The sequence below is a fragment of the Tamandua tetradactyla genome, chromosome 4 (assembly GCF_023851605.1).
Source record: "Tamandua tetradactyla isolate mTamTet1 chromosome 4, mTamTet1.pri, whole genome shotgun sequence".
Taxonomy (NCBI): Eukaryota; Metazoa; Chordata; class Mammalia; order Pilosa; family Myrmecophagidae; genus Tamandua; species Tamandua tetradactyla.
The window spans coordinates 7,999,796-8,024,427 of NC_135330.1; the positions used below are offsets into that span (position 1 = coordinate 7,999,796).

Sequence of the window (24,632 nt, forward strand, 5' to 3'; positions counted from 1 at the left end):
TGCGTCTACCTTTGGTTCCTTTATTGTCAACGTTGGGGAAACGATCAGGAGGGGGAGGTGAGGGACCTGGAGGTCGTGAATCGGGGGGGCCGTGGGGGGCTACTCTTGGGGCAGAGGATTTCTGAGGTTGTCGGTGGGCTGAGGTGGCATGGGAGTGCTGACCCCAGGGTCAGGTGGGGGCTTCTGCCTCTGCTTCCTCTGCTGAGGCTCCTCCTCGTCCAGGTTACTACTGAGGAGAAGGGGGACAGTCATCACCACCGAAATTCTGCTTTCACTCCTGCCCCCGGCCCTGCCCCACCTGGTCAGAGTCAGCCCCTGTTAGCCAGCCAGTCCTGCTCTCCACCCCACAAGACAAACCAGCTCATGGCTGAGGACGTCCTGATTTCAGGCTGATGCTGAAGGACCAATGGGCAGTGACTACCTGAGGTCACATGGCTACTGAGGGCAGAACCGACGATGGCCTTGGCGAGCATACCTGCCCTCGCTGCCGTCCCTGCTTTTAACTTCCAGGATCTCTAGAACCTCTGAAAATAAAGCTTTGCTTCCCTTTCAGTCTCGACCCATCACTACTGCCGCTGCCCCATTCTCCCCGTAGCGCGCTGGACGTTTTCTCTGTAGCCCTCCCAAGTGGGGGCAGCCTATTCTCAAACCTGGCCGGCCCACAGCAGCCCGGTGCTGCCGCTGTCTCCCCAGGCACACCTGTCCCCCGACATGTCCATCCGGGATCCCGGCACCTGACTCTGTCCCAGCGACCTCCTCAACCTCTGGCTTGACCTCTGAACACATTCAACTCTCTGGCTTTTCAATTCCTTGACCTCCTTGGCCCCAATGACCTCTGCTCAAATTCAGGCATCCCCAGCCTTGGCCACTCATTGAGCTTCTGTCCAAACTCTTCATCCACCCATGGTCCACTGTCTGTGCTCTCCCTCCTGACCACTGTCCCTGCTGTCAGCCTCATCAGGACATAGAGCCTGGATCCTCCCTGGGCTTCCAGCCCCTTCTCCTCCTCAAGACCAATCATTTCAGACACTCTGACCAAAGTTATTTCTCCATCTTGTCCTTCCTCTAACAGTCCCAGAAAAGCCCCTGACCCCCTAATCCTGTTCACATTTGCCACCCATTTGCCAGAGACAACAACAGAACCATGCACAGTAAAGTCAGTCGTTACAGGTGATGGTTTTCAACATTGTCTGCACCTTTAATGCTACCTGGTAATCTTCTAACTTTCCTGGTTGGCTTCTTTGCACACTCCCCATGACAGATATTTCACCTGCTACCACCTACTCCTCAAAACCTTTATTCCACTCCCAACCACCCCCTCGCTCTCTCAGCAGGTGCCCTCGCCTCCTATTCCCCAGAGAAAAGAGTGGCTACCAGTCTGGGGGAGGCTCAACTCTGCTCACAGGAACTTACCCTCTCCCCTTCTGCCCTGTGCAAGCCTGCCCCTTTCTAAGGCCATCAAGTCCACCTGCGATCCCATCTCTCCTGTAGCCCTCTTTCTTTAATGCTTGCTTTCTTTTTCACTTCCAAAATACTCAGCTCTCCCTAACCTTGAGAAAAATCCTTTGGAGCTGTGTCAAACTACTCTTGGTGCATGAAGTTAACTCCTTCCTTCTCCTTACTGACAAACTTTTTTCTTAATTACAGCAATTATTCTATTAAAGCAATTCTCAGACTTCTTGCAGAAGCGATGCAGGAGCACTCTGCCTGTTCCTGAGTCCTCTCTGCCAGCTGCCCCTCAACCTCTTATGACGTGGTGTGGGCCTCTCGGATGCCATGAAAAGTGCTCCCACGAACCACTCCGGTGACCTCTCAACTGCAACATTCAATGGCCTGTCCGCCATCCTCCTCATAATGGTCATCTCACGACATCCAACATGGTCAGGTCCCCTGCTTTCTTGAGCTTCTTCCCTCCTCGGTTTGTGACCAAGCTCCTCAGGGTTCTGTCCCTGTCCCCTTCTCTCCTGCTACACCCTCCGTCAGGATGATCAAGCTCATTCTCTGTCCCACAGTCTTTAAGTCAACAACCCAGAAGTACATCTCCAGCCCAGAGCCCTTTCCTTTTCCAACTGCCCCTCGGCATTGCCAGCTGGATGCTCTGCAGATATCTCAAAGGTCTCAAATTGGATCAGTCCTCTTTCCCCAGAACCTGTTCCTCCTCCTGCCCAGACATCCCCTCAGCCCTATGCACCTCTATGCACCTGAGGATATCACCAACCTCTCCAGGATAGAAAACCCTTCTCACTGGTTCCCCTGCCTCCTGCTCAGCCTCCACTCTGCCTTCTTAGCTTATCAACCTAAAAGACCCCATCTTCAGATGGCAAGTAAGGCCCTTCCCCGCCAGCCCCCACCTGACTTCCAACCTCATCACCCAACACTTTCCGGAGTTTCCACCCAGACTGACAGATGGACAGACAGACGCGCGTGCACACACACACTCACCTTAGGCTCTACCCTCCTAAATGTCTCACATTTTCCCCAGGAATACTTTCCTGGATTCCTCAGCCTAACAATCAGCTTGCTCGAAGACCCAACTTATTTGTTACCTCTCTAGGAAGCCTTCTTTAAGATACCTCCTGTCCCAATTTGGTTGCTCCATCCTCTGTACTGCCCAGAGCATGTTTCTTTCCTCTGTTGGAGCATTCTCAACACTGTTGCCAGTCATTTATTTGTCCTCAGTCTCCCCCACCGCACTGTGAGCTCCTATAGGACAGGGGCTCCTGCTGCACAGCACATGATAGCAGACCTCGATTGCCGCCCGTCCCCTCATCTCTGTCTCCATTTTGGCAGAGGGCCAGGCACTCAAGACCCTTCACAAATGTGACTACCATGCTTAGGCCTCCCATCTCTAAGACCCCAGACCCCAGCTCCTACTCCTTGCTCACCTGGATTCAGAGCTGGAATCCAATGAGTCCAGCACTTCTTGGGCGTGTGGCTGCAGTAACCACTCTTTCTCAGGGTCCTGCCTTTGAGCTGCGGCCAGCCGTGGCTGGGGGTCCTCCTCGTCACTGGAGTCCCTGAAGGTCCCATCTCAGTGGCCCAGAGAGATCCCAGGGAAGGGGCTGCCACCCCCACTGCTCCACAGACTCTAGCCACCCCTGGTCTCTGGAAGACTCACAGCTCCAGGTCCAGGTCCCCCTGGTAGGAGAGGGAAGATGTACACACAGAGCAGGTGTTTTCCAGGAGGGAGAAGCAGGTGGGGCAGAAGAGACCTGGAAAAGCCAGGAGGGAATGAGGTGAACATGAGTTTACCTGTCCTACCCCCGTCTCCCACCTCTTGTGCTCCCGGCTTCCTTGGCCTCTCCTACCCTCACCTGCCCATTGAGCAGTGCCCATCGGGGGTCTTCTGCAATGCATTTGTGTATAAATGCTATCAGCACCCAGGAGAATTAAGGCAAGCATGGGGAAAATGGGGTGCGGGAGGGGCTATGTAAATGAGAACACGCGTAGTAATGAAGGGAGGGGCACAAAGTCCATAAGGGCAGGACCACAGAATACGGTGGGTCCTAGCAGGGAGAGGCGCCCTCCTCGGAGGTCTCACCTCGGCAGCCAGGGGTACTGCAGGACACAAAATTCTCTGTGTCTCCTTCATCCTGGGGCTGCCCACAGCCCAGGCAGTAGGCCTGGTGCAGCTGAAAGAAGCCAAGGAACGGCGCCAGGTAGGGGCACCTATGGAGAGGGACCCCAGACCTTAAGCAGGCTAATCCAGCCAGCCTAGGCAGCTGGGAACCTCCCACCACCACCACCCCACTCTCCAGCATCAGTTTCCAAGCAATGGTGCACCGTCTGGCCGTCTCTAACCTCCAGCCCTATGATTGTAGCAACCTTCCTTCGCCTCCCACTCTAAGAATTCTCATCCCTAATTCTCTCAGGGTATGAATGGCATGGAATGGGAACCCTCTTAAAACAAACCTCTTAACCCACAGGAAGGATGGTGATCCATTCTGACCTCTGGCTCATTTTCCGTCCCTGTCGCCCCACCCCCGTAAGGAGTGTGCAGGAAGGACAGTGGCCTCACCGCCTGGCCAGCCCATGGAGGACATTCATTTGGCCCTGGTCAGCTGCCCGCCGCCTCGCAGCTCGGTGCAGGGCAGCCGGCACGTTGCTTCGGCGACTCAGAAGGATGTTGTACAGGTAGGCAATCCTTTCCTGGTAGAGGGGAAATCGGGAATGGGCTCCCTCTTTATTTTATTAGTATTAGTTTTTAACATGGAAATGGATTGGCTTTTGGGTGGGGTTCAGGCAAGGGGTGATCTTGAACACAAGTTGCTGATATATCAGCAAGGTCTTAGTTTCTCCTCCTTCCCTCAGCTCACACTGTTCCAACTGCCTGGAAAGCCCTCGCTTCCCATCCCCACTCCCTCTGGGTTTCCATAGCACTTTATCCATTCTTTAATGAAAACATGTTAAAAATGGTAACCTCTGGTTAAAAGCCTGTCTGGCATGCCACTGAATTGTTCACTTTTAAATGGTTACTTTTATGTTCTATGACTTTCACCTTGATTTTTTTTTTTTTAAAGCCTGTCCGAGCTGCCCTGAGCCTGTGAGCTCCAGACTGTGTCTGGTTTGTCCTGGGGTCCCAGGAGCCCCACATGGCGATGGCACCCAGGAGATGCTCAGGAAATACTTAGTGAAAAAGTAAGCAGACAGCAGGTTCCCATTCACAGCATGCCCCGCTAACACCACCCCCTCCCTCTCGCTGGTTTTAACAAAACTTGGGAGGCGAGCTCTGTCTCAGGGAGCCCTGCCCCAAGGGGCACTATTTCTTCCTGCCCCTTCTGGGGTCCAGAAGACTTGCTCTGGGGCTCAACCATCGGAGAAAAGGTGGGACTGCTGGAGAACTCCGAGGTCCCCAAAGGCCACAGGCTTGGCATCCTGGGGAGGGGGAGGGGACTGGCCACCCACCGCAGACCCCTCACCTGCTCCCGGGATGGGTAGTAGGAGGCACAGATGAGCCGCCGCAGCCGACTGACATAGTTGCCAAACAATGTGATGAAGAAGCACAGGCCGTACATGATGCCTGGGGGCACAGCAGGCATTGTGGGGGGCGCGCATCAGGCACCAGCCGCGCTCCAGGCCCACCCCCACCCCCAGCAGCCTGCACCCTCCCACCCTGAACAGAGCTCGTCCCCCCATGCCCTCAGGGGTGTGGTCGCCACCTATGACTATGTAACCGGTGGGGTCGGGCTCCGAGGGACGTAGGACACAACGCCGGGACAAGATGCTGACATTGCCTTGTTGCAGGATGTCAAATGCTGATACCAAGTCACGAAAAATCTTCCCGGTGAAGCCCGTCCCTTCCACAGTTATGGATGTTAACACAGGGCCTGGCACAGAGATAGGGCGTGAGGGACGCCCACGGCCCTTGCCCGTCCAGCAAGCAGGAGAGGCCGCAGCTTCCTGGAAAGCAGTGGGTCAGCACAGGTCCCAGGACTGCCTCCAACCAAGGCCTTGGACGCTCAAGGCACTTTGGGGTGCTGTAGCGCCTGTTTTGGCCCCTGGGCCAGCTGTGTGGCATGGGTGCCTGGTCCCACTTGCTCAGGCCACCACATTTGAGCTGACCTTAATGGTTTGTGAATCCATCCCCTGCCTCCACTCCCACCCGGAACACATATTTTAAAGCACATGCAGAGCACTGACAGCAGCTGGCTGGCACGAGACGAAGTACAGGATTGTTTGTGTTTCACTTTTTCTAGGGGGCCTGCGGTACACAAAATTTGATTAATTGACATTCCTGGGCTCATGGCATGCTCTCACTCAGTGGTCTACAGGATTCTCGTTTACTTACTCACACATAGGATCCCACTTCCTCCTTGTGGAGACCCAGAGAAGTTGCCACTGTCATTACCCATTGCCCAGGTGGAAAAACTAAAGCTCCGAGAGGTTAAGCAACTTGCTTAAGGCCACCACCTGATACAGGGCAGAGCTGGGAGAGCTGGGCTCTGACCCCAGGCCCGTCTGACTCTAAAGCTTGAGTTTTTAACCACTCTGGCATGTGATGACCTTGAACTGGACGTGGGTGGACCAGGCAGAAGTCAGAGTTGGAAGAGGGGCCAAGCCGGTGGGAAAGAGAAGGCTCAGGAGAGGATGGAGAGGGGGCGGTAGCGGGCCCAGGGGTCTGCGGCATCGGGGGGCGGTAGCGGGCCCAGGGGACTGCAGCGGGGTGGGGCAGGGTGGTGCCTACTGCGGGCCACGATCTCCCCCTGCAAATGGTGCCGGGCCAGGTCGAGCACCCAGAAGACGGCGTAGTCCAGGAAGACCAGGAGCAGCACGAGGAGGAGGTGCCGGATGAGGCTGAAGACCGCCAGGACATAAAAAATACGCTCCCAGCGAGACAGGAAGATGGAGCCTGGGTGGGAGTGGGTGGTCAGGGGGCTGCACCTCAAGTCTCCCACCCGCCAGACCACAGCTCCCGAGAGGGCTCCCGGCCCTGATGGAGACCAGGTCTCTGTTGGCTCTGGGCAAGGGGGGAAAGCATTCTTTCGGGACAGCTCTGTGGCTGGAGGTTTAGGCCTAGCATCTCTGCCTGGACCCAGAGACCCACCCCCAGGCTCCAGGCACCTTCCTGGGGCATCCCTGCCCCCTTCCCTGGCCACCTGCCACATGCACACACACAGTGCCCAACATCAGCATCCTCACTTCCACCCTCCCTGACCTGAAAGCCTTCCTGACGTTATCTCCCTCACCTTGCATCCACGCCCCACCTATCCTTCCCTCTTTCCTGACTTCCTGGGTGCTCCGAGGAACACCATCTGTCCCTTCTCTCTCTGTCTTCATTCTCTGCTGTCCTCTTTCAGATGTAGGGCTCCCCAAGGACAGGGATGTGTCCCCTGCTCGGCCAGTGCACAGGGCTTAGGGTCAGGGCACCAGGGCTGGGAAAGCCCGGGCGTCCCTTGGAGCCCCTCCCGCCGCCCTCGGGGTGCTCACCTGGCTGGATGTAGCGGCTGGTCTCATGGGCACTGAGGGGCAGCACCGTGGGCAGCCCCGCCCGGGAGCGGAGCGCCTCCATGTGCAGGAAGCGGCTGGTGATGTAGACGTTGTCGAAGGCATCCTGGTTCAGGTAACAGTAGCGGTAAAACAGGGCTCTGGTGGGGGGGGCAGTGCACACGAGACCCCTCAGCGCCCCTGGCCAGACCCCACAGGACACTCCACCCCCCACCACCCCGGGGCCCCACCCTCCAGATCCTCTCCCCACCAGGGGAGCCCCTCACTGGAGGTAGAGGCACGTGGCCAGCAGGGGCGCGGTGTAGCCCATGAGAGCCAGCGCCTCCCGGAGGCGGTGCAGCTTCATGGTCACCGCCTCGCGCAGGTCCAGAGCAACCTGGGACAGGCTTCGAGAGGCGCTGAGGTTCACCGAGAAGTGGTGGGTGGCTGTCATGTTGAACTCAAATTCCTGACGCACCCGGTTAAGCAACTTCTTTACCGCTGGAGCCAGCAGGGCCAGGAAGAGATGTGAACGGGGCAGTCAGGAGGGCCTGGGCCAGCCCAGGGCCCCCGTGGCTCACCCGCCAGCCAGCCAGGACCCCTCAGCATCTGGGCCGGCGGGGGACTGCGGAGCGGTCGAAGCCCACCCCCCCGCGCCTCTGTGCCACCCACGCTGTATCCCAGCACCCAGAGCCAGGCCTGGCCACAGCTGCTCATAAAGCCAAGAGTGAACGATGTCAGCGACCAGCTCTGGGGTGTGGGAGGCCCCGGGTCTAGTCGCAGCCTCGGCTCTGAGCTCAAGCTTCGCTGAGGTCCCGTCGTCCCTTTGCTGGCCTCGGTTTCCCATTTCCACACCGCTGTGGCGTGGGCCTGGGGAAGCTGTGAGACCCCTCCCTGCTCCGCGGTCCCACCCGGGCGCGGGAGCACTGCGGGGCCGGCCAGGGCAGGGGGGTCAGGGGACCCCGCAGGGCGGGGAGGGAGGGGCACTCACGGACGCCGATGGTCTTGCGCAGGAAGGGCTGGACGTACTGCGGGATGATGCAGAACACCTGGGCCACTGAGGGCCCGTGACGCGGTGTCAGCGGGGGCGCTGAGGACGCAGGCAGCCTCTCCACCCCCGGGACCCCCGCCTCAGAGGCCCTCCCTGCCTTTCTGCTTCCCCCTGTTGGCCTCCACGTTGACTCTAAACCTTTCGGCTGCTCCTTCCTGCCCAGCGCCCACTGGTCCCTCCTATCACCCCGCCCCCACGGGGCCTACCGTCCCTGGGGCCCCATATGGCTCAACCGCGATGGGCCTCCCTTCCCGCCCCCCACCCCCCACCACAGAGCAGCCTCTGTGCGGGCGTCCCCACCCCACCCCCCACCCCTGGCCTCCTCACCCCTGGCCAGTCCACAGAGCGCCAGCTTGAAGGGCATGAGCACGTGGCACAGGTGGTAGGCTTGCGGTATGGCCTGCATGCAGCTGTCCTTGGCGTTGTCGAAGATCCGCGCGCACTTGGAGTAGGGGCTGCCCAGCTCCGAGTTGCACACTTCCCCGATGTGCAGCAGCCAGTACCACACGTTGCGCAGGGCCCTGGCTGGGGGCGGGCCGGGGCTGGCATCTCCTCCGGGGACCCTGAAGCCCCGGGGAGGGGTCGCACCCAGAGCTGGACAGGCCTGTGGCCAGAGGTCCAGCTTCTCTATGCCTAGGGGGTCCCAGTCAGCACCCAGGAGGGGCAGGAGGAGGCCTGGACAAGGGTGGGTGTGAGGAAACCCACCCACCCCCACCCCTCCCAACCATCCCCCTAAAAAAAACAGGACACGTTAATGTGCTGACCTATGTGTTTCACCCCATCAATGATGGATCGAAAATACTTGCGGATCCGGTCAGCCACCATTTTGGCCTTCTGGGCAATGGCTTTAATCTTGTTCAGGGCACCTGTGGGGCAGGGGGCACTGTGGGACCCCATCTGCTGTCCCTGGGGTAGGGACTGGAGAGCTGGGGAGCCTGGACGCTCAGGTCTGTAAGCGTGTTGGCCTGGCAGAGAGCAAGGATGACAGGGTCTCACCGGGTCCAGAGGGAGCTTTCCAGGCCTGGGATGGTGTGAGGTTAGCGCCTGATACCAGAGGAGAGGATGGAGCCAGCGGACGGTGGGACACTCAAGGGGGACTTGGGGCCCGGTGGGGGCCGGGGGTCCTTACTGACTAGGGGCTGCTTGGCGCGCTGCAGCACTTCTGTGGTCTGGTTCAGGGCCAGCTCCGCCCCGCAGGCCACAGCCTCGCTGGCCCGGGTGAAGTTGCGTAGGGTGTTGGCACAAGGCCCCAGCAGCACTAACCCAAAAGCGGCCACCAACATCAGTGTCCGGCCCTGCCCTGTGGAGACAGCTCCTTCAGAACCAGGATGCCGGCCCGGCATGTGGCAGAACAGACAATCCCTTCCTTGAGCCTTCAGAGAATTTCTCTCAACCAGCCCTCTCCCCCCCCCCCACAACTCCCTCCTGCCGCAGCCCCTCTCCCAGGACCCGCGCCCCTCCCCGCGGGGTGCTGGGCTTACTGGAGAAGGCCTGGGGCAGCAGCAGGAAGACGGTGACTCGCACTTGGCGGGAGAAGGCAAGACCCAGGCTAAGGAAGGCGGCCAAAGTGAGGGTGCCCACCAGGCAGCTCCAGGGGCTGTGCCCTGCCGCCAGCAGCTCCAGGAGTCCATAGGCGGTGGCCAAGGACAAGCCCAGGGCAAAGCCTCCCAGGCTGCGGACCACAGCTCGCGCCATGCCGGGCTCCTCAGCCCCCAAGGCGGGCATGGCGGCCTTCAGGACTTTAGGCATGGCTGCGGAGACCAGACGTCTCCAGGAGATGCCCAGCAGGTTCTGTGGCTCTTAAAGGGCCCTAGAATTCCTCAACATTCTCTAAGGTTCCGGAGGTCTCTTACTGTGTGTTTCTTGGAATCCCTGTATCCAGTTCCAAGGACAACGGAGGGGACAGGTAGATCTCTGATCTCCTCCTCCATATCTCAGAGCAGAGGTATCAAAAGACACAGACATCAGACAAAACACGGGTCCTGGTTCTGGTGGCGATGTCTGCCCCAGACTAGGGTCGGACCCTGCTGTTAGTGGATGCCTCGTGCTGCAAGCACCTTCTCTTACCGAACCTCAAGTCCAAGGAGATCTCTGAGACTTCTGGGGCAAGAGGGAGTTCCTGGAGCAAACGTATGGATGCCACACTTGATCAGAATGGAACAAAGGGACAAGGAAGGAAACTACCCCACACCAGTGAGTCGACCCCCCAGAGACCCCAGCCTCTTTCCAGGCCCCACTCCTCTCACCCAATCCCTCCTGCAGGGATCCCCCAGCCCCCACCCCTTCCTTTCAGTGCCCTCCCCTGCTTTCCTTTTCTCTTGTTCATACCTGCCCCTCTTCTTCAGTGTCCCTCATCCTCCCCCAGAACGCCCTAAGTTCCTGTACCCTCATCCACTCCCCTCCTTCTCTACCCGCTGTTCCCCCACAAGCCCCTAAACCTAACAAGCCACATCGCAGCCAGAAGAGTGGGTTGTTAGCTCTGCTGAACTAAACCATTTGATTCTCCAGCAGTGCAGAGGCTCCTGAGCTGGGGACTGCCCACCTCCTGTAGACGGTTCTTGTGGCGCCAGCCAGGGGAGTTTCCCATCACTGCTTTCCTGCTGGGGGCAGGTACTGGAGGGCTCCTGGCCATTGGTGAGTGTGGAGGCAGACAGGGGTGGCAGGGGCATCCAGGGGTGGGATCCACATTTTGGCCTTTGTCTGACTCTTTGGCCCTAGGTCTTTTTCAGCTCCTGGTGAATCCAATGAACATCTATGAAGACGAGAAGATGGTGATGATATACAGCTTGGCGGGTTAGTGCTGGCCAAACGCCAGGGACACTCAAGGCGCTTGTGGGGCACAGCCTGGTCCTGCTGCCCAGAAAGGACTCTGAGCTCATTTCTCCTGTTGTCAAGCATTCCTTGCAGTCTCAGCTTTTTCCTAGACTTTAGGGGGAGATTTGGAGGAAAGAGGGCCCCAGTCTGAAGAGTAGGTACTGTCCTGGCCCTCAAGGAGTCTTCCCAATCGGAGGGACTCCCATTTCTTGCACGATACAGTTCAAATCCCAGGACCCTTCATAATCCCCATCTTTCCCGACCTCTCTGGAATAATTTCCTGCTCCTTCTGGGAGGTTAGATTCATTCGTTCATTTAACATTTATTAAGTACCTGCTGAGGATTCAGTAAGGAACACGATTAAAAAGCACCCAGCTCTCTTGAAGTGTACCGTCTAGTGGAGAGAGTTAGACAAAAGATGGACAAATAAAGAAGAGTATTTCTGATGGTGACAAGGACTATGGAAAAAGTCAAATGGGATGTAATAGCTTGAGTAGTCAAGGAAGGCTTCTCAGAGAAGGTGACATTTGAAGGGAGACCCCATACCAGGAAGTGTTGGGCTACAAGGACAGAAAATCCACCTAGAAATGGCTTAGCAGTGGAGAAAGCTTATTATCTCACATAGCAAAAGGCTCAAGGTAGAGGACTTTCAGGGTTTGGAAAACCCAGCAGCTCAACAGTCCCAGCCAGGACCCCAGGTTCCTTTGTCTTCTCTCTCTGTGCCATCTTTGGACTGTCAGCCACTCCTCTTCAGTTCACAAAAGAAAAGCTACTCCAGCATCACATTTCACCCAACACATCAAAAGACCAGAAAAGAGAGGCAGTTACAGCCCTTCCTTGGGTCTCTTTTTCTAAGGTCAAGGAAAGCGTTCCCAGAATCCCCCAGAAAGCAGCCCTCCGCATCTCACTGGTCAGAACTGCGGCACATGCCCTTTTCCTAAAGCCATTCCAGGCAAGGGGAATAGAATTGGCTTCTTCTCCAGCTTATTGGATGGACTGAGCTTCATGGGACACAAGTGGGAAACTACTTTAATTTTCTCTAGCCACTGTATTCAAACATGCTTTTCCTGGGATGACCCTTAACTTTCTGGTTATTTTGATTTAGAAGGCAGACCTGTTTCCGTAACCATGCCTTATTTTTAGGGCAGTCTGCACCAAAATTCCAATCTTACACGCATTCCCGAGCATCTTCCCTCCTCACCCCACCCTCAGGCCTGATCCCCAGCGTGAGGCATTGCAGTGGAGAAGGGGGCTTGGCCTGCCCTTTCACATTTTTCTCTATTTCCTTCCCTTCTGGCTCTTTTGATGTCAGGAGGGGAATTGGAAGAATTAGAGGGAAAGGGACAAAAGTCTTATGCCTCTGACACTGCTAGAATTCCACGGCCCGGGCCCTCTGTGTGGCAGGTCTTCACCCACTGGCCACCTCAGGGGTCCCTGGGTGGCTCTGTGTGGATGGCAGCAGTGTCCAGTTCCCTGCAGAGGGCAATTCTGTCTTTGGTGACCTCACACGAAGCCCCCCTTAGCTTCTGCAGGCTCCCCACAGCCTCTTACTTTTGGACCTTTCCCCAAGCAGGCTGCCCTCTTATCAGAGAACCTCATCCTTAGCTCAGGACCTGCTGCTCTCTGCAATGTCCACTTGCCTTCTCTTCCTCTACACTGCTCAGGGTAGAGGGATGAGGGACTCGTTTGGCTCTATTCTTGTAAGCCCAAAGAGGATCTTTGCAGCTCTGTGAGGTTGTCTTGTGGATGGAGGGCATCTGCTTGGCAACGATCACCCTCAGCTTGGGGCTTTGGTCAAGAGGCCAAGACCAAGGACACGTCCCTTTCAATATCCTATTATACCGTGAGTGGGTTAGACAGATCCAGACTTACTGCACCCCCGGGGCCAGGGCAGGGCCAGACCATGGACCTTGAACAAAACCCAAGTTGTATTAGCAAGAAAGAAAGCAGAAAGCAAAATCGTTGGGTGGCACCCAACAGGCGTTGCAACAAACCTGCATGACCAGGTGGAGCCAATGTGTGGGGAATTCAGGCAAGAGTGCCCCTGGCAGGGGGAACAGGCAGGGCCAAGACCCGAGAGGATGAATGAGCTTGGCCTGTTCAAGGAACAGCAAGGCCTGTGTGGGCGGATGTGGTGGGTGGAGGGCCACGCAGCTGGAGAACACTTCAGAAGGCACGCAGTGGCCAGATCACGAGGGTCTGCTGACCATGAGGAGGGAGCTTGGAATTTTCCCAAATGCGGTTGCAAGTCATTGGATGGTTTCAAGCAGGGTAGAACATGATCTGATTTAGGTTTTTCACAAGATCACTCTGGCTTTTGTGTGAAATTTTAGATATAAGGTGGTAAGTGAGGAACTGGGGGGACTAGGTAGGAGGCTGTGGCCCAAGTGAGAGATGGTGGGCAGTAGAGATGGTAGGAAATGTGGGCGTTTGCGATTTGCTTTCGCAATGGCTGCGCAAACACTCCATCAACAAGGGAATCTTCTAGGTCCTCTGACCAGATTATGCTGTTCCTTGGGCCTGGAATGCCGTCTGCTCCTCCTAACAACACTTACTCATCTTCCAGGCCCAGCTGACACATCATCTCCTTTGTCCAGCCTTCCCAGCCCCACCCCTCCCTGCAGAAATATCCACTCCCTCTTCGGCTCCCAGAGCTCTTTATAAGCACCTCCCTTATGCACTTTATACATCGCATTGTAGTCATTTGTTTACTTGTCTGTCTCTCCTTGGGTTATGAGCTTCTAGAAGTTCAACGCCTCCTTGCAGAGACCACAGGGAGACACATGTGAAACTGCTAAAACACACCAGGTGGTACATAATTAAGGGCTAAAATTAGGGGTAGAGATCCCTAGTGCTGTAGGTGTCACTCAGGGGTTTCCAGGTAGGCTCTGACGTCTCTTCTGTCTGCTCTGCGCGCCCAGACCCATTTCCAGAATTTCTCTCTTGCTCTCTCTGCTCCCTTAGCATCTAGAGTAAGTCTGAACGCAGCATGGATCAGCAAGTGTTGACTGCCTTCCCTAATACAAATACACACACTCACATACACACCCCAAGTCAATTGCCAACCATGGCTTTTCAGTATCTAGCCACCTCTCCATTCCCTCCTGGAGGCTGGCACACAGTTGAACTCTGTAAATGGCTGTTGAATGAATAAATGAATGAATGAATGGGTGACCTGGAAGATCTATCAGAGTCCGTGTAAAAATGGGCCAAGGGCAGGAAGGTGGTGATTTCAGAAGGGAAGTGTCACAGGTGGGAGCTGTGGTAGACATGAAAGGCAAAGCACTGGCCTCACTCCGCTCCCAACAGGCTTGGGAGCCGTGGGCTGGGGGACCTCCCCTCACATCCGCTGCGCCAGCCTCCTGCTAATACCCAAGATGCTGGGCCGAGAGGGCAGGCTGTTTGTGCTGGGATATGCGTTGGCCGCCATCTATGCAGGTAAGTGTGTGCCCCTGGGTGCTGGTCAGTGGCACTGAAGCAGTGACCCTGGGTGGGCCATCCAACGGGAGCTAAGCCCGGTAAAGGAGAAAGGGTGGAGAGTCAGGAGCCCACCCTCTAATCCCAGCTGTTCCACTTGCTGTGTGCCCTGTGCCCTTGAGAGACATCTCTGGGACTCCTTAGTTTACACAGATGAACACATCAGGGTTGAATGAGATGACCTCTCACAGGCTTCTGGAAGGAGGTCACTACAGGGAGAGCAGGGCTTAGGAGCAGTCTTGATAAAGCACTCGCTGTAGAGGAGGGTGACCTACTGGGTCTCTTCCCCCAGGGCCAATAGCCAACCTGCGGTCCAACCTCAACGAGGTGATCGCGTCGCTGGGTTGCACCGTGGAGCTGCAGATCAACAACACCCGCTCGGCCTGGCGCGTCTCCACAGCCCCCCTGCGGGCGGTGTTCAAGGATCTGGTGGTCAGGATCCCATATGGGCAGGGCCTGGGGGTCCCCATCCCCAGGGCGCAAGATCACTTGAGCTAAGGAGTGGTGGCTCTGGATTTATAGTTGCCCAATGGGGGCACTGCTGGCATTTTTTGTTTGTTTGTTTGTTTGCAGAACTGTCCTCCAACATTGCAGAATGTGCCCTTGGGTGGGCAGTACTCTGGGCGGTTGGATGTCAGGGAATTGGGGGCATTGACTTTGAGGAGTTCAGAAGCTTTAAAGACCAGAGAATTCAAGAATTGAATATTAGCAGATGGGAGTTGGGGGTTTGGGAGAGGCTGAAGGGCTTAGGCACTGAGCGGGCACAGTGGGCTGAGAGATTAGGGCTGAGATGCAAAATCTAAGGACGATAGGAATAGGCGACTGGCAGAGAAGAGATCTGGGATGGGAGTCACAAGGAGGAGCTGGGAGCCTGTGAGGTGAGCAGAGAAGAGACCTAAAGCATTAGGTGAGGCGGCTGAGAAGATGCGAGGGCTCCAAGGTCAATGGACCGTGGGGATGCTGAGGCGACAGGCTGTGCCTTAGAGCCAAGGTCCCCTATAGGCCTGAGGCAGGATCCCAGAGCTTGGCTGATGCGGGGGAGACAGGCTGTCGGGCAGCTGGAGCCCCGTCTCCAGCCCCTTTCTCCCTCCAACCGCAGAGCAGCAGAGATTCACTGAAGGCTGAGACTCAAAATATCTCCAACTCCTTTGAGGACCTGGATGCCCAGATGAAGAGTGAGGCTGGCTACAAGCCCGAAGACACCATGGACACAAAGGAAACTGACCAAGGCGTGGAGACTCGGCAGGCCCTGGCCTTCAGACGCCGCCTCTCCACTCAGAAGCTGTTTGAGCATAGGACCAAGCTGCGTTGCTCCTGTGAGGGGCGGGCCAGGGCGGGCGGGCCAGGGCGGGCGGGCCGCGGTCCTGGGGTGCTGGGACTTGAGACTCCCTGCCATTCCCTGCAGATGTGGCGGACAAGGCCACACTCAGCTGCCGCCGCTGGTTTGACCGAAAGCACGCACAGTGCATGCGACGCATCTGGGTCCCGCTGCTCAACCACCTGCTCTGCCTGCCCATGAAGTTCAAATTCCTCTGTCGCATCACCAAGTGTCAGTGGGGCAGCAGGAGGATGGGGAGCAGTGGGGCTGGGGGAGCCGAGTTCTTGGGGACCACTGGGTGGGGGGGCGGGCAGGAGAGCAATCAGGTGGAAGGTCTGAGCCCCGAGGACACTAGAACTCTTGATGCCAAGCTCCTCCACTGATTGACTTGTGACCCAGGGTAAGTTATAGCAAAGCTCCCAGCTTCAACTCCTCATCTGAAAGATGAGCATAATAACAGTACTTATCCCATAAGGGTTTTTTGAGGATTTCAGAGCATAATGCATGTAATGCAGGTAACAGCCAGTGCAAGGAAAAACTGCTCTAAAATATTGGCTATCTTTATTAATATTTGTTAGGGCTGTGGGCAGATAAAAATTAGAATGAGGAAAACACCAGGCCTTGTTCCTGGAAGGAACAATACGGAGATTGGAGAGGGGAGACTCAGTGCGGGGGGGAAAAGTCCCGGGCAGACAGACAGGAAAGCAGGGTGAAGGGGGGGTGGGCGGCCGGGCCATGGCGGCGGCTGGGCGCGGAGAGGCGCTGACCCAGCCCCGCTGCCCAGCAGTGATGGAGGTTTGGTGCCGCAGTCGCATCCCCGTGGAAGGCAACTTTGGGCAGACCTATGACTCCGTCAACCAGTCTATTCATAACCTGGACAAGGACTTTTCAGCCAACATTGAACTAAAGGTTGGGGGCTGGGCTGGGCTGGGCTGGGGCGGGAAGTGGGAAGTGGGCCCGAGGAAGGGTAAGTGACAAGGCATGGGAGAGAGGTGACTGGGCTCGGGGAAGGGGGGACGAGGAGAGGAGGGGCCCTGGGCCAGGGGCGGGCGCTGGGCCACAGGGAGGGGACGGCGCCCAGCCTGGCGTGTGCACGGGCTGGGCTTCGGCTCTGAGCGGTCAGCCAGGTGGAGCCACCGCGTCGCTGACACAGGAGCGGTGGGGGGGCAGCCTGTGTGGAGCGGGGTGGCGGGCAGAAGGCAGTGGCAATCACTGAGGATCCTGGGAGGGTGCTGGGGGGACATGAGCGGGGTCCCAGGGTAGAGGCGAAACAAGGAGGCTGGGTCTGGGCCGGGAGAGGCTGCGGGAGGCTGAGGCCGCCCCTGTGCGCGACCCCAGAAGGAGCGGCGGCCCGGGCTGCTGGGCGCCAACATCAGCTGGGAGCACGTGCGCTCCGAGGTGCGGGACTACGTGACTCACCAGGAGGCCCGGCTGGAGTGGGGCCTGGGGCTGCTGCGGACGCTGCTCTCCTGCGCCTTCCTGCTGGTCCTACACGGGTGAGCCACGGCCCCCCGGCGGCAGCCCCACCCCCTCCCCCACGCCCCCCCCCAGCAGCCCTGAGGGCAGCTGTGGGAACACACTGCAGAGCCCACCCCTTTCCGAATCCAAATGTGAATTGCCCTTGACTTTGCCTCTTCATCAGGCTGGGCTCATCGTTTACACAAAACTGAAGGAAATGTGGACATTCGTAAGATGCAATGTTACCCATGTCCCCACCACCTTGAAAGAGCAACTGTCTTCATTTGTCTGTCTCCTTCCAGCCTTGATCCCAGTGCTGGCTTTTTTTTTTTTTTTTACACTCAGCTTTGACTTTTGATTTTTTTTTCTTGCCCTTCATATTCCTCTTGGCTCTGACTTTGTGCCATTTTTATCGTGCAATTTTGCTTTCATTTTCTCCCGCCTGCTGCGTTGGCAGTGACTTTCCCTCCATTTGGAACAAAGTCCTCGACCCCACCCAGCCCCGTGTCCCGTGGGGCTGCCCTGGGCCTCCCTCTCGCTCTCCTGCTGACCTCTAGGCCCTCCACTTCCCGCCTCCACCCCCGAATGCCTGACATGGGCAGAGGTCGGGTAAGGGGAGCCCCAGGGGCTCCAGCTCTGGCTGCTCTGTTTTGTGTGACCCAGGGTGACTGCCACTGAGTAGTTACGCGTGTGCTTAGGTGCCCTGGGAGCACAGAGATGGCTGAGCCACAGTTCTGCCCTCCTTGAAGCTCCCCGTCAAGTTAGGGTAGGGGTTGGGGGGCGGGAGACACACCCTCATAACAGAATGGTTGAAGGGCAGTTCTGTGGACTAGCTGTCAGGACCGATAGGGGAACTAAGCTGAGCTTCCCAGGGCCAGCGCCCCTGGAAGGGTCATCACTGGCCTCCAAAGGGCTGCACATGGAGCGCCATGGTCAATGGTCAAGAAGAGGAAGGGCGCTGTCTTGGAAAGGAAGCCTGGCATTTACTGGGCGTAGAGGGCAGAGGCTCTCATGGAGGACTGGGCTAAAGTGGGCATGGCCGGAACAGTCTGGAAAGCCCTGCAAAAGGGCCCCGATCCAGGGTGGGCTGCGGGATGAGTGGAGCAGGCTCAAGGCAGGGAGACTAGAGACAGTCAAAGATTAGGGAGCCAGGGTGAGGTGGGGTATGGCAGGAAGGTGGCCTGAGATGGAGGAAGTGAGGGGAAAGGTGTGACAGGACTCAGAGCCAGCCTGGAGATGGCAGGAAGGATGCACAGGGTCAAAAGCCACTTCCGGGTTTTCAACCTAGGTGAGGTCACTCATTGACGGGTCAGAGAGCTGGCCAGTGGGCGGGGCCAGGGGCCAGCCGCAGTAGGTCTCTCCACAAGGGGGCGCTCACAGTCTTTCTTTGCATTTACAGTTATTTTCTTTAGTAAAGACAAAGATATGGATTTTTACAGGGTCCCAGAATGGATAGTACTGGAATTTATGTTTCACAGTTTACATAGCTGTCTCATTTACTTTTACAGTTCTAAAAACACTTCCAACAATTAACATTTTCTCTTTAGGAGACTGAACCGTTATTTTGTGACTTTGGGAAGTACATGGAAGACAGCTACATACTCACACACACACACACACACACACACACACACACACACACACTGCTGTGCTCAAGTGTAGCCAGGGAGAGGCAGGGGTGTGTCAGGGGAAAGGGAGATGGTGGTTTGGGATGTGCTTTGCTTGAGGTGACCTCCAACTGTTCCACAGGCTCAGCCGAGAGACAGGCACTGGAGAGGTGACTGCGGGAACCCTGAGGGATTAGATGATTCCTGCAACCCGGAGGGGTTTCCATCTTTGTGCCTTTGCTCCTGCTCTTTCCTCTGCTTGCTATTCATCCTGCAAGGTCCACGCCTTCCCCCACCTCACAAGCACAGACATGCACTCCCACGAACACCCCACTCTCCCGGACCGTTTGGCAGACCCTCCTCCCACTGGATTTCCCGCCCACCTCTGTTCCAGCTCATCGGCAGGGCAGGGCTCTGTCTTCCACTGGATGGCCTAGGAGAGCGCCTTGGGCATAGATGGTGCTCAGTAAATGCCGGTTGGTCAGTGGGATCAATGTTTGACTGGGCTTCAGGGAAGCTCTGGGTCGCAGTGGGTGGGAGAGAACCTGGAGGATGAGCCGGAGATCCCCATACATCTCTCCACAGGGCCTTCTCCTACACGGACAGCTATAACAGGGACATTCGCTTTGACAACATCTACATCAGCACCTACTTCTCTCAGATCGACGAACGCAGGAGGAAGCTGGTGAGTGGACGCAGCCCTGCCCATGAGTGTCTGCTGCGTGCCCTGTGCAGGCTCCAGGAGGGCAGAGGGGAAAGCGGAGGGGGTCGATGAGGTTCCTCGCCGTCTGGACATTTTTTTTTTCCAGGGCAAACGAACTCTGCTGCCATTCCGCAAAGCTGAGGAGAAAACCATCATCTTCCCCTGGAAACCTACTATCCAGGCCTCAGAAATGAAAAATATGGTGAGGATGGTTGGGGGATGGGGTGCCCTACCCAGCCACAGGCATGAGTCTGAGGGGAGGAGGGCAAAAGGCATCAGGGAGTGCTCCATGCGATGTGCTCCGTGCCAGGGCAGGCAGGGCTGCCACCGCTACCCTCCTGCTCCTTGGGCAGACAGGGGAGCTCCTGGAGCTGCTGCCAGTTCTGCTGCTGCTGGTGGTGCTGTGTGGACTGGACTGGGCTCTCTACTCCATCTTTGATGTCATCCGCCACCACTCCTTCCTGCAGTACTCCTTCCGCAGTGAGCCTGTCCCCTACTCCTGGCTTCAAGCCCTCTTGCCAGCTAAGCCTCCCAGAGACACACCCCTGGAGAATTCCAACTCCTGAGCAGTTACCCCAACCTAAGTCCCCCAATTTTGTCTCTCCCTCTACTTCTTCCACTCCTTTTCTCTGGTTCAGCCCCTCCCTGACCTCTTCAGGGTCAAATCTCAGCCCTGAAAGCTGAGAGCTGTCACTGGGGGCCTCAGCTCCTCTTCCCCTTTACATCTACACCAGGGAGTGGTTAGGATTCAGTGAAGGGATGCAGAGTCTAGACAGCAGAGAAGTATTTCTGTGCCTTGACCCCTCCCGCCGCCCAGTTCCATCCTGCCCCGACAGCCTGCCTCCGGTTCTCTCCTGATGCCCCCCACGGCCGGTGTCCCGGCCTCAGGTAGTCACAAACTGGAGGTGAAGGTGGAGGGAGACTCCATGCTAGCCCGACTTCTCCGGAAAACCATTGGGGCCCTGAACACTTCCTCAGAGACCATGGTGGAAACAAACACTATGCGTGAGTGATGCTCCAATTTGGATCAGAGGACAGGGGGCTGGGGAGCAGGGGTTCAAAGGTTCTAAAGGGAAGAGTTGAGGGCCTCGGCCTTGGGTATGGAGAGCTAGGGGTCAGCGTGCCTGGACTGGGGAAGTTTAGGGCTGCCAGGATTGGAGAGCTGGAGAATGACATACTTGAGTCAGAGGATACCCGGGACTGAGGCCTTGGGGCCAGAGGGTAGAGGTCATAGTGCTGTCCAGCAGCACTTTCTGCCTTGTTGGGGAGGCCTGAGATCTGTACCACGTGAAGCAAACAGCCCACTGCTGAGCGCACAGCTCTGGACGGGGCGGGCAGGCAGGCAGAGAACAGGGGCGCCAGAGGCCTTGCTTGCACATCCCGTGGGGGCGCAGCACCCAACCCAGGGCTGCCTTGTGCCTCGGCCGGCCAGGCCAACCCCTGACCGGCCGCCCCTGCCCCAGCCTGCCTGCCCCAGCCCGTGCGTCTGGACGCCAGGGCCTACGTGAAGGCGGCGCTCCCGACCGGCCTGCTCGGGTGCCTCTGCCTGTTCCAGGCCTTCGGCTACCGCCTCCGCAGGGTCATCGCAGCTTTCTACTTCCCCAAGGTGGGCCCTCCCCAGGCCGGCCCGCAGGAGCCCACACCCAGCTCCTAGCCTTTGGGGAAATGCCGGCCCCTCCGCACGGTCACTGCCACTGACCCCCTTTCCCTGCCCTCAGCGGGAGAAGAAGCGGATCCTGTTTCTGTACAACGAGCTTCTGAGGAAGAGAGCAGCCTTCACCAGATCGCGCAGGGCGGCCATCATCAGGCGGGTGCAGCGGCAGCGGGCTCCCGTGAGTGCGGGGTGCGGGGTGCGGGCTCCGGGCCAGGGCTGCACACTGCGGCAGAGGGGGCTCTCCCTCCAGTGCCCCCCAGCACCCACCAAGGCTCCCAGGCTGACTTGAGCTCCATGAGTTCTGACACATGGGTCTGGGGGGCAGCATGCCCATCTCTGTACCCCAGGGGCCAGCTCAGCGTGCCATCCTCAGTGGAGCACGAGGAAAGCAGGCGGAAAAGGGAGGTCTGACTTGATTCACGCCGGTCAGAGGAAAGCCCGAAAGGCTCACCAGGAACAGGAGACCCGAGGCAAAGCCTCAGGTGCTACAGGGCGGCCTGCAGCAGATGGGATGCCCAGGGCAGTTCGGAGGAGGTGGCAGCAGGCAGGCTGGGGGTGAGGAAGGCGGCACTTAGTATCGACAACGAGTATGGGCCAGAAGGCCCAGTTCCAGTGCACACCCCAACCCTAGGCTGTGTGACTTTGGCCAAGGGCCTCCTTGGGCCTCTTTTCCGGTCTTCAGAATGGGCCCCTCTGTAAGGCCTGCTCAGTGTGAAGTGGTGGTCAGGCCTGGGGCTCTGGTGCCAAAGAGCCTAGGTTTGAATCCTGGCTTCTCCCCTCAACCATGTCAGCTGTGTGTCCTTGAGCATATTACTTAACCTCTGTGCCTTGGTTTTTCCCTTTCTGTAAAATGGGGTTAACCTACTCCACTTGTTGTTGTGAAGATTAAATGAGTTCACATACATAAAACACTCACGGTTACATAGCTAGGGCTATGTAAGTGCTAGTTATTATTATGACCCTGGGCAAATGACCACCTCTCCAAGCCTCAGTGTTCTCAGCTGAAAAACAGTTAACATCTACCTTAAATGGTTACTGTTTGAGTTAATTTCCTTACAGTTCTTAGTAAAGGGGCCAGCATTGAGGCAGTCATTCTTATTTAATCCAGCTCTAACAAACCTCCTAAAAGTGAGAAGACTGTGTTTTACTCCAGTGCCTAAATCCCCCAGACCACCCACTGCACACATGAGGGGCTGCATGAATGATGAAAAAACAAACATACTGTGATTCCGTGACCCCAGGCCTTTAGATAAACTTGATTTTTTCATTTTAATATTTTTATTGAGAAGTATCCACACACATACATTTTCTACAATCCAAACATTTTCTACAATCAATGGCTCACAGTATCATCACATAGTTGTGCATTCTTCACCATGATCCATTTTAGAACATTTGCATCACTCCAGAAAGAGAAATAAAAAGAACAAAAAAGAACTCATATGCCTTTTACCCCTCTCTCTCATGGACCCACAGTATTTCAATCTACCCAATTTTACTCTTTATTTCCTCCTAGTATTTATTTATTTTTTATCCTTTTTTAAATTTTAACTCATCTGTCCATACCCTGCACAAAAGGAGCATCAGACACATGGTTTTCACAATCACACGGTCACAGTGTAGAAGCTAGGTATTCAGTCTTCAAGAAGCAAAGCTACTGGTTCACAGTTCAACAGTTTCAGGTACTTCCCTCTAGCCACTCCAATACACAATAAACTAAAAAGGGGATAGCTATTTAATATATAAGAATAACTTCCAGGATAACCTCTGGACTCTGTTTGAAATCTCTCAGCCACTGACACTTTATTTTGTCTCATTTCTCTCTTCTCACCTTTGGTCAGGAAGTATTTCTCTTTCCCATGATGCTGGGTCCTGGCTGATCCAGATTTACACCCCTGGGAGTCATGTCCCACCTAGGAGTAGGATAGTGAGTTCACCTGCTGAGTTGGCTTAGAGAGAGAGGCCACATCTGAGAAACAAAAGAGGTTCTCTAGGGGTGACCCAGGAATAATTATCAATAGACTTAGCTTCTCCTTTGCAGGAATAAGCTTAGTAGAGGCAAGCCCCAAGATCGAAGGCTCAGCTTATTGAATTGGTTGTCCCCACTGCCTGCAAAAATATCAGGACTTCCCCAGATGAGGAAGTTGAATATTTCCTCCTTTCTCCCCAGTGCCCCAAGGGCACTTTGCAAATACTTTTCATTCTCTGCCCAAATTACTCTAGGATATATCAGGGTATCACACTAACCTGTACAAACCAACAAGATCTCACACCCTATTCAAGATTCTGTTATTACAGTATTCAAAAGTAAACTGACCATGTAAGTTAAATTAGATATTGTGCTACCCAAAATACGTATTTTTGCACCAAATAAACATCTCTCCCTTTGGTCTTGCACAGAGTAGGTAAACTAGATTTTGATGGAAATGTGAACAAGGGTCATTCTAGGCTGAAGGAACAGAATGTGCAAAGATTTAGTGTCTAAAGAAAATCCCAAGTGCCAGGGTTGAACAGGCACAAGAGAGGCGGTGTTTGGGGAGGGATAAAGTGAAGTAGAGGCTACAAAAGGACCAGATTATGGAAGGTTCTGAAGGCCAAGTCCAAGAGTTCTGCCTTTGTCTAGCAGGCCACAGGACCCCTGGAGTTTCTTGAGCAAGAGAGTGACTAGATGAAGTGGTCCGAGGAGACTGCTTGGCAATCATGTGGAGAGAGGATGGGTGGGAGTACATCAGCATGTGGGCTGCTTACTTGGAATCAGGGCACCTGGGTCCAGCTCAGGTTTGGCTCTTTATCAGCTGTGTGTCTTTGGGAAAGTCACTACTCTTTCTGAAGTTCACCTTTCTCATCTGCAAAGTGGGGATAACAATACTGGTAGTTTTATCTGCCCTTCCTGCTTCTAGGCCTTGCTGTGAGAATCAAATAAGACGATTTTTAGGGAAAGTGCCAATGATAGTTGGGGTCATTAGCTGGGAGGCTGTATCCTCCCACTCTCCATCACACGAATGGACTGGGGGAGGGAGACCTTCCAGAACTCGCTTCCACAGCACCCCTGGTCTCCAAGGGCCTTCTTCGCCCGCCTAGCCTGCTCCAACTTATGGGCACTATCAGGCCTTGAGACTGCAGACCAGGGGCGCCGTTCAGGCCCCCTCGCCCCGTACCTGGCTCTCACCCCTCTCCCTCCAGCGCCACCACCTGGAGGACTTCCTGCACCGCCGCTGCCCGCTCCTGCGCCGCTGTCTGCGCCGGCGCTGCGTCGTGTGCCGAGCACCTGAAGTGTCCGAGTCCTACGTGTGCCCGACGCCGGGCTGCGAGGCCGTGTACTGCCGCTCGTGCTGGGACGACATGCGGCGGCGGTGCCCAGCCTGCACGCCCCGCGAGGAGCTTTCCTCCTCCGCCTTCAGCGACAGCAACGACGACGCTACCTACGGGGAGTGAAGGGGCGCGCAGCCCGCTGTCCCGGCCCGCTGCTTCCTGTCTAATAAAATGCCTAGAACCTCCTGGAGCCGGCGCCGCACGGGGCCGGGGGTTGGGGGTGGAGGCCGGCGATGCCCGGTCCGCGGTCGCGAGCACGGACCCCGGCAAGGCCGCTAGGGAGAGGCGCCGCCCGCGACCAGGTGGGGTCCGAC

At 56.4% G+C, this 24,632-nt stretch overlaps 2 protein-coding genes across 8 annotated transcripts; one reads left to right on the forward strand and one right to left on the reverse strand.

Moving 5' to 3' along the window:
• On the reverse strand, positions 1–9,831 carry DCST2 (DC-STAMP domain containing 2). Of its 3 annotated transcripts, none has more exons than XM_077156319.1 (15): positions 9,457–9,831; positions 9,105–9,275; positions 8,740–8,841; positions 8,303–8,500; positions 7,916–7,981; positions 7,212–7,425; positions 6,928–7,085; positions 6,687–6,830; positions 5,160–5,327; positions 4,920–5,020; positions 4,019–4,149; positions 3,542–3,669; positions 3,119–3,212; positions 2,886–3,017; positions 1–229 (listed from the first exon to the last, which is right to left on the reverse strand). In XM_077156319.1, the coding sequence occupies exons 1-15, from the start codon at positions 9,722–9,724 to the stop codon at positions 100–102; spliced, it is 2,205 nt and encodes a 734-aa protein (XP_077012434.1). In that variant the 5' UTR covers positions 9,725–9,831; the 3' UTR covers positions 1–99. The 3 variants fall into 3 exon arrangements, with proteins under 3 accessions (XP_077012434.1, XP_077012433.1, XP_077012432.1); XM_077156318.1 differs by lacking the exon at positions 6,687–6,830 and adding an exon at positions 6,185–6,349 and having other exon boundaries at positions 1–226; positions 9,457–9,829; XM_077156317.1 differs by lacking the exon at positions 6,687–6,830 and adding an exon at positions 6,185–6,349 and having other exon boundaries at positions 9,457–9,829.
• Positions 9,748–24,546, forward strand: DCST1 (DC-STAMP domain containing 1). 5 transcript variants are annotated; one of them, XM_077156323.1, is made up of 16 exons: positions 9,748–10,168; positions 10,484–10,585; positions 10,694–10,768; positions 14,099–14,227; positions 14,559–14,698; positions 15,366–15,582; positions 15,672–15,815; positions 16,372–16,493; positions 16,923–17,080; positions 19,235–19,334; positions 19,459–19,554; positions 19,706–19,832; positions 20,241–20,357; positions 20,816–20,958; positions 21,071–21,184; positions 24,190–24,546. In XM_077156323.1, the coding sequence occupies exons 1-16, from the start codon at positions 10,108–10,110 to the stop codon at positions 24,439–24,441; spliced, it is 2,097 nt and encodes a 698-aa protein (XP_077012438.1). In that variant the 5' UTR covers positions 9,748–10,107; the 3' UTR covers positions 24,442–24,546. The 5 variants fall into 5 exon arrangements, with proteins under 5 accessions (XP_077012438.1, XP_077012436.1, XP_077012437.1 ...); XM_077156321.1 differs by having other exon boundaries at positions 10,487–10,609; XM_077156322.1 differs by having other exon boundaries at positions 9,749–10,168; positions 10,484–10,609; positions 19,256–19,334; positions 24,190–24,545.
• Positions 24,547–24,632: the final 86 nt, after the last annotated feature.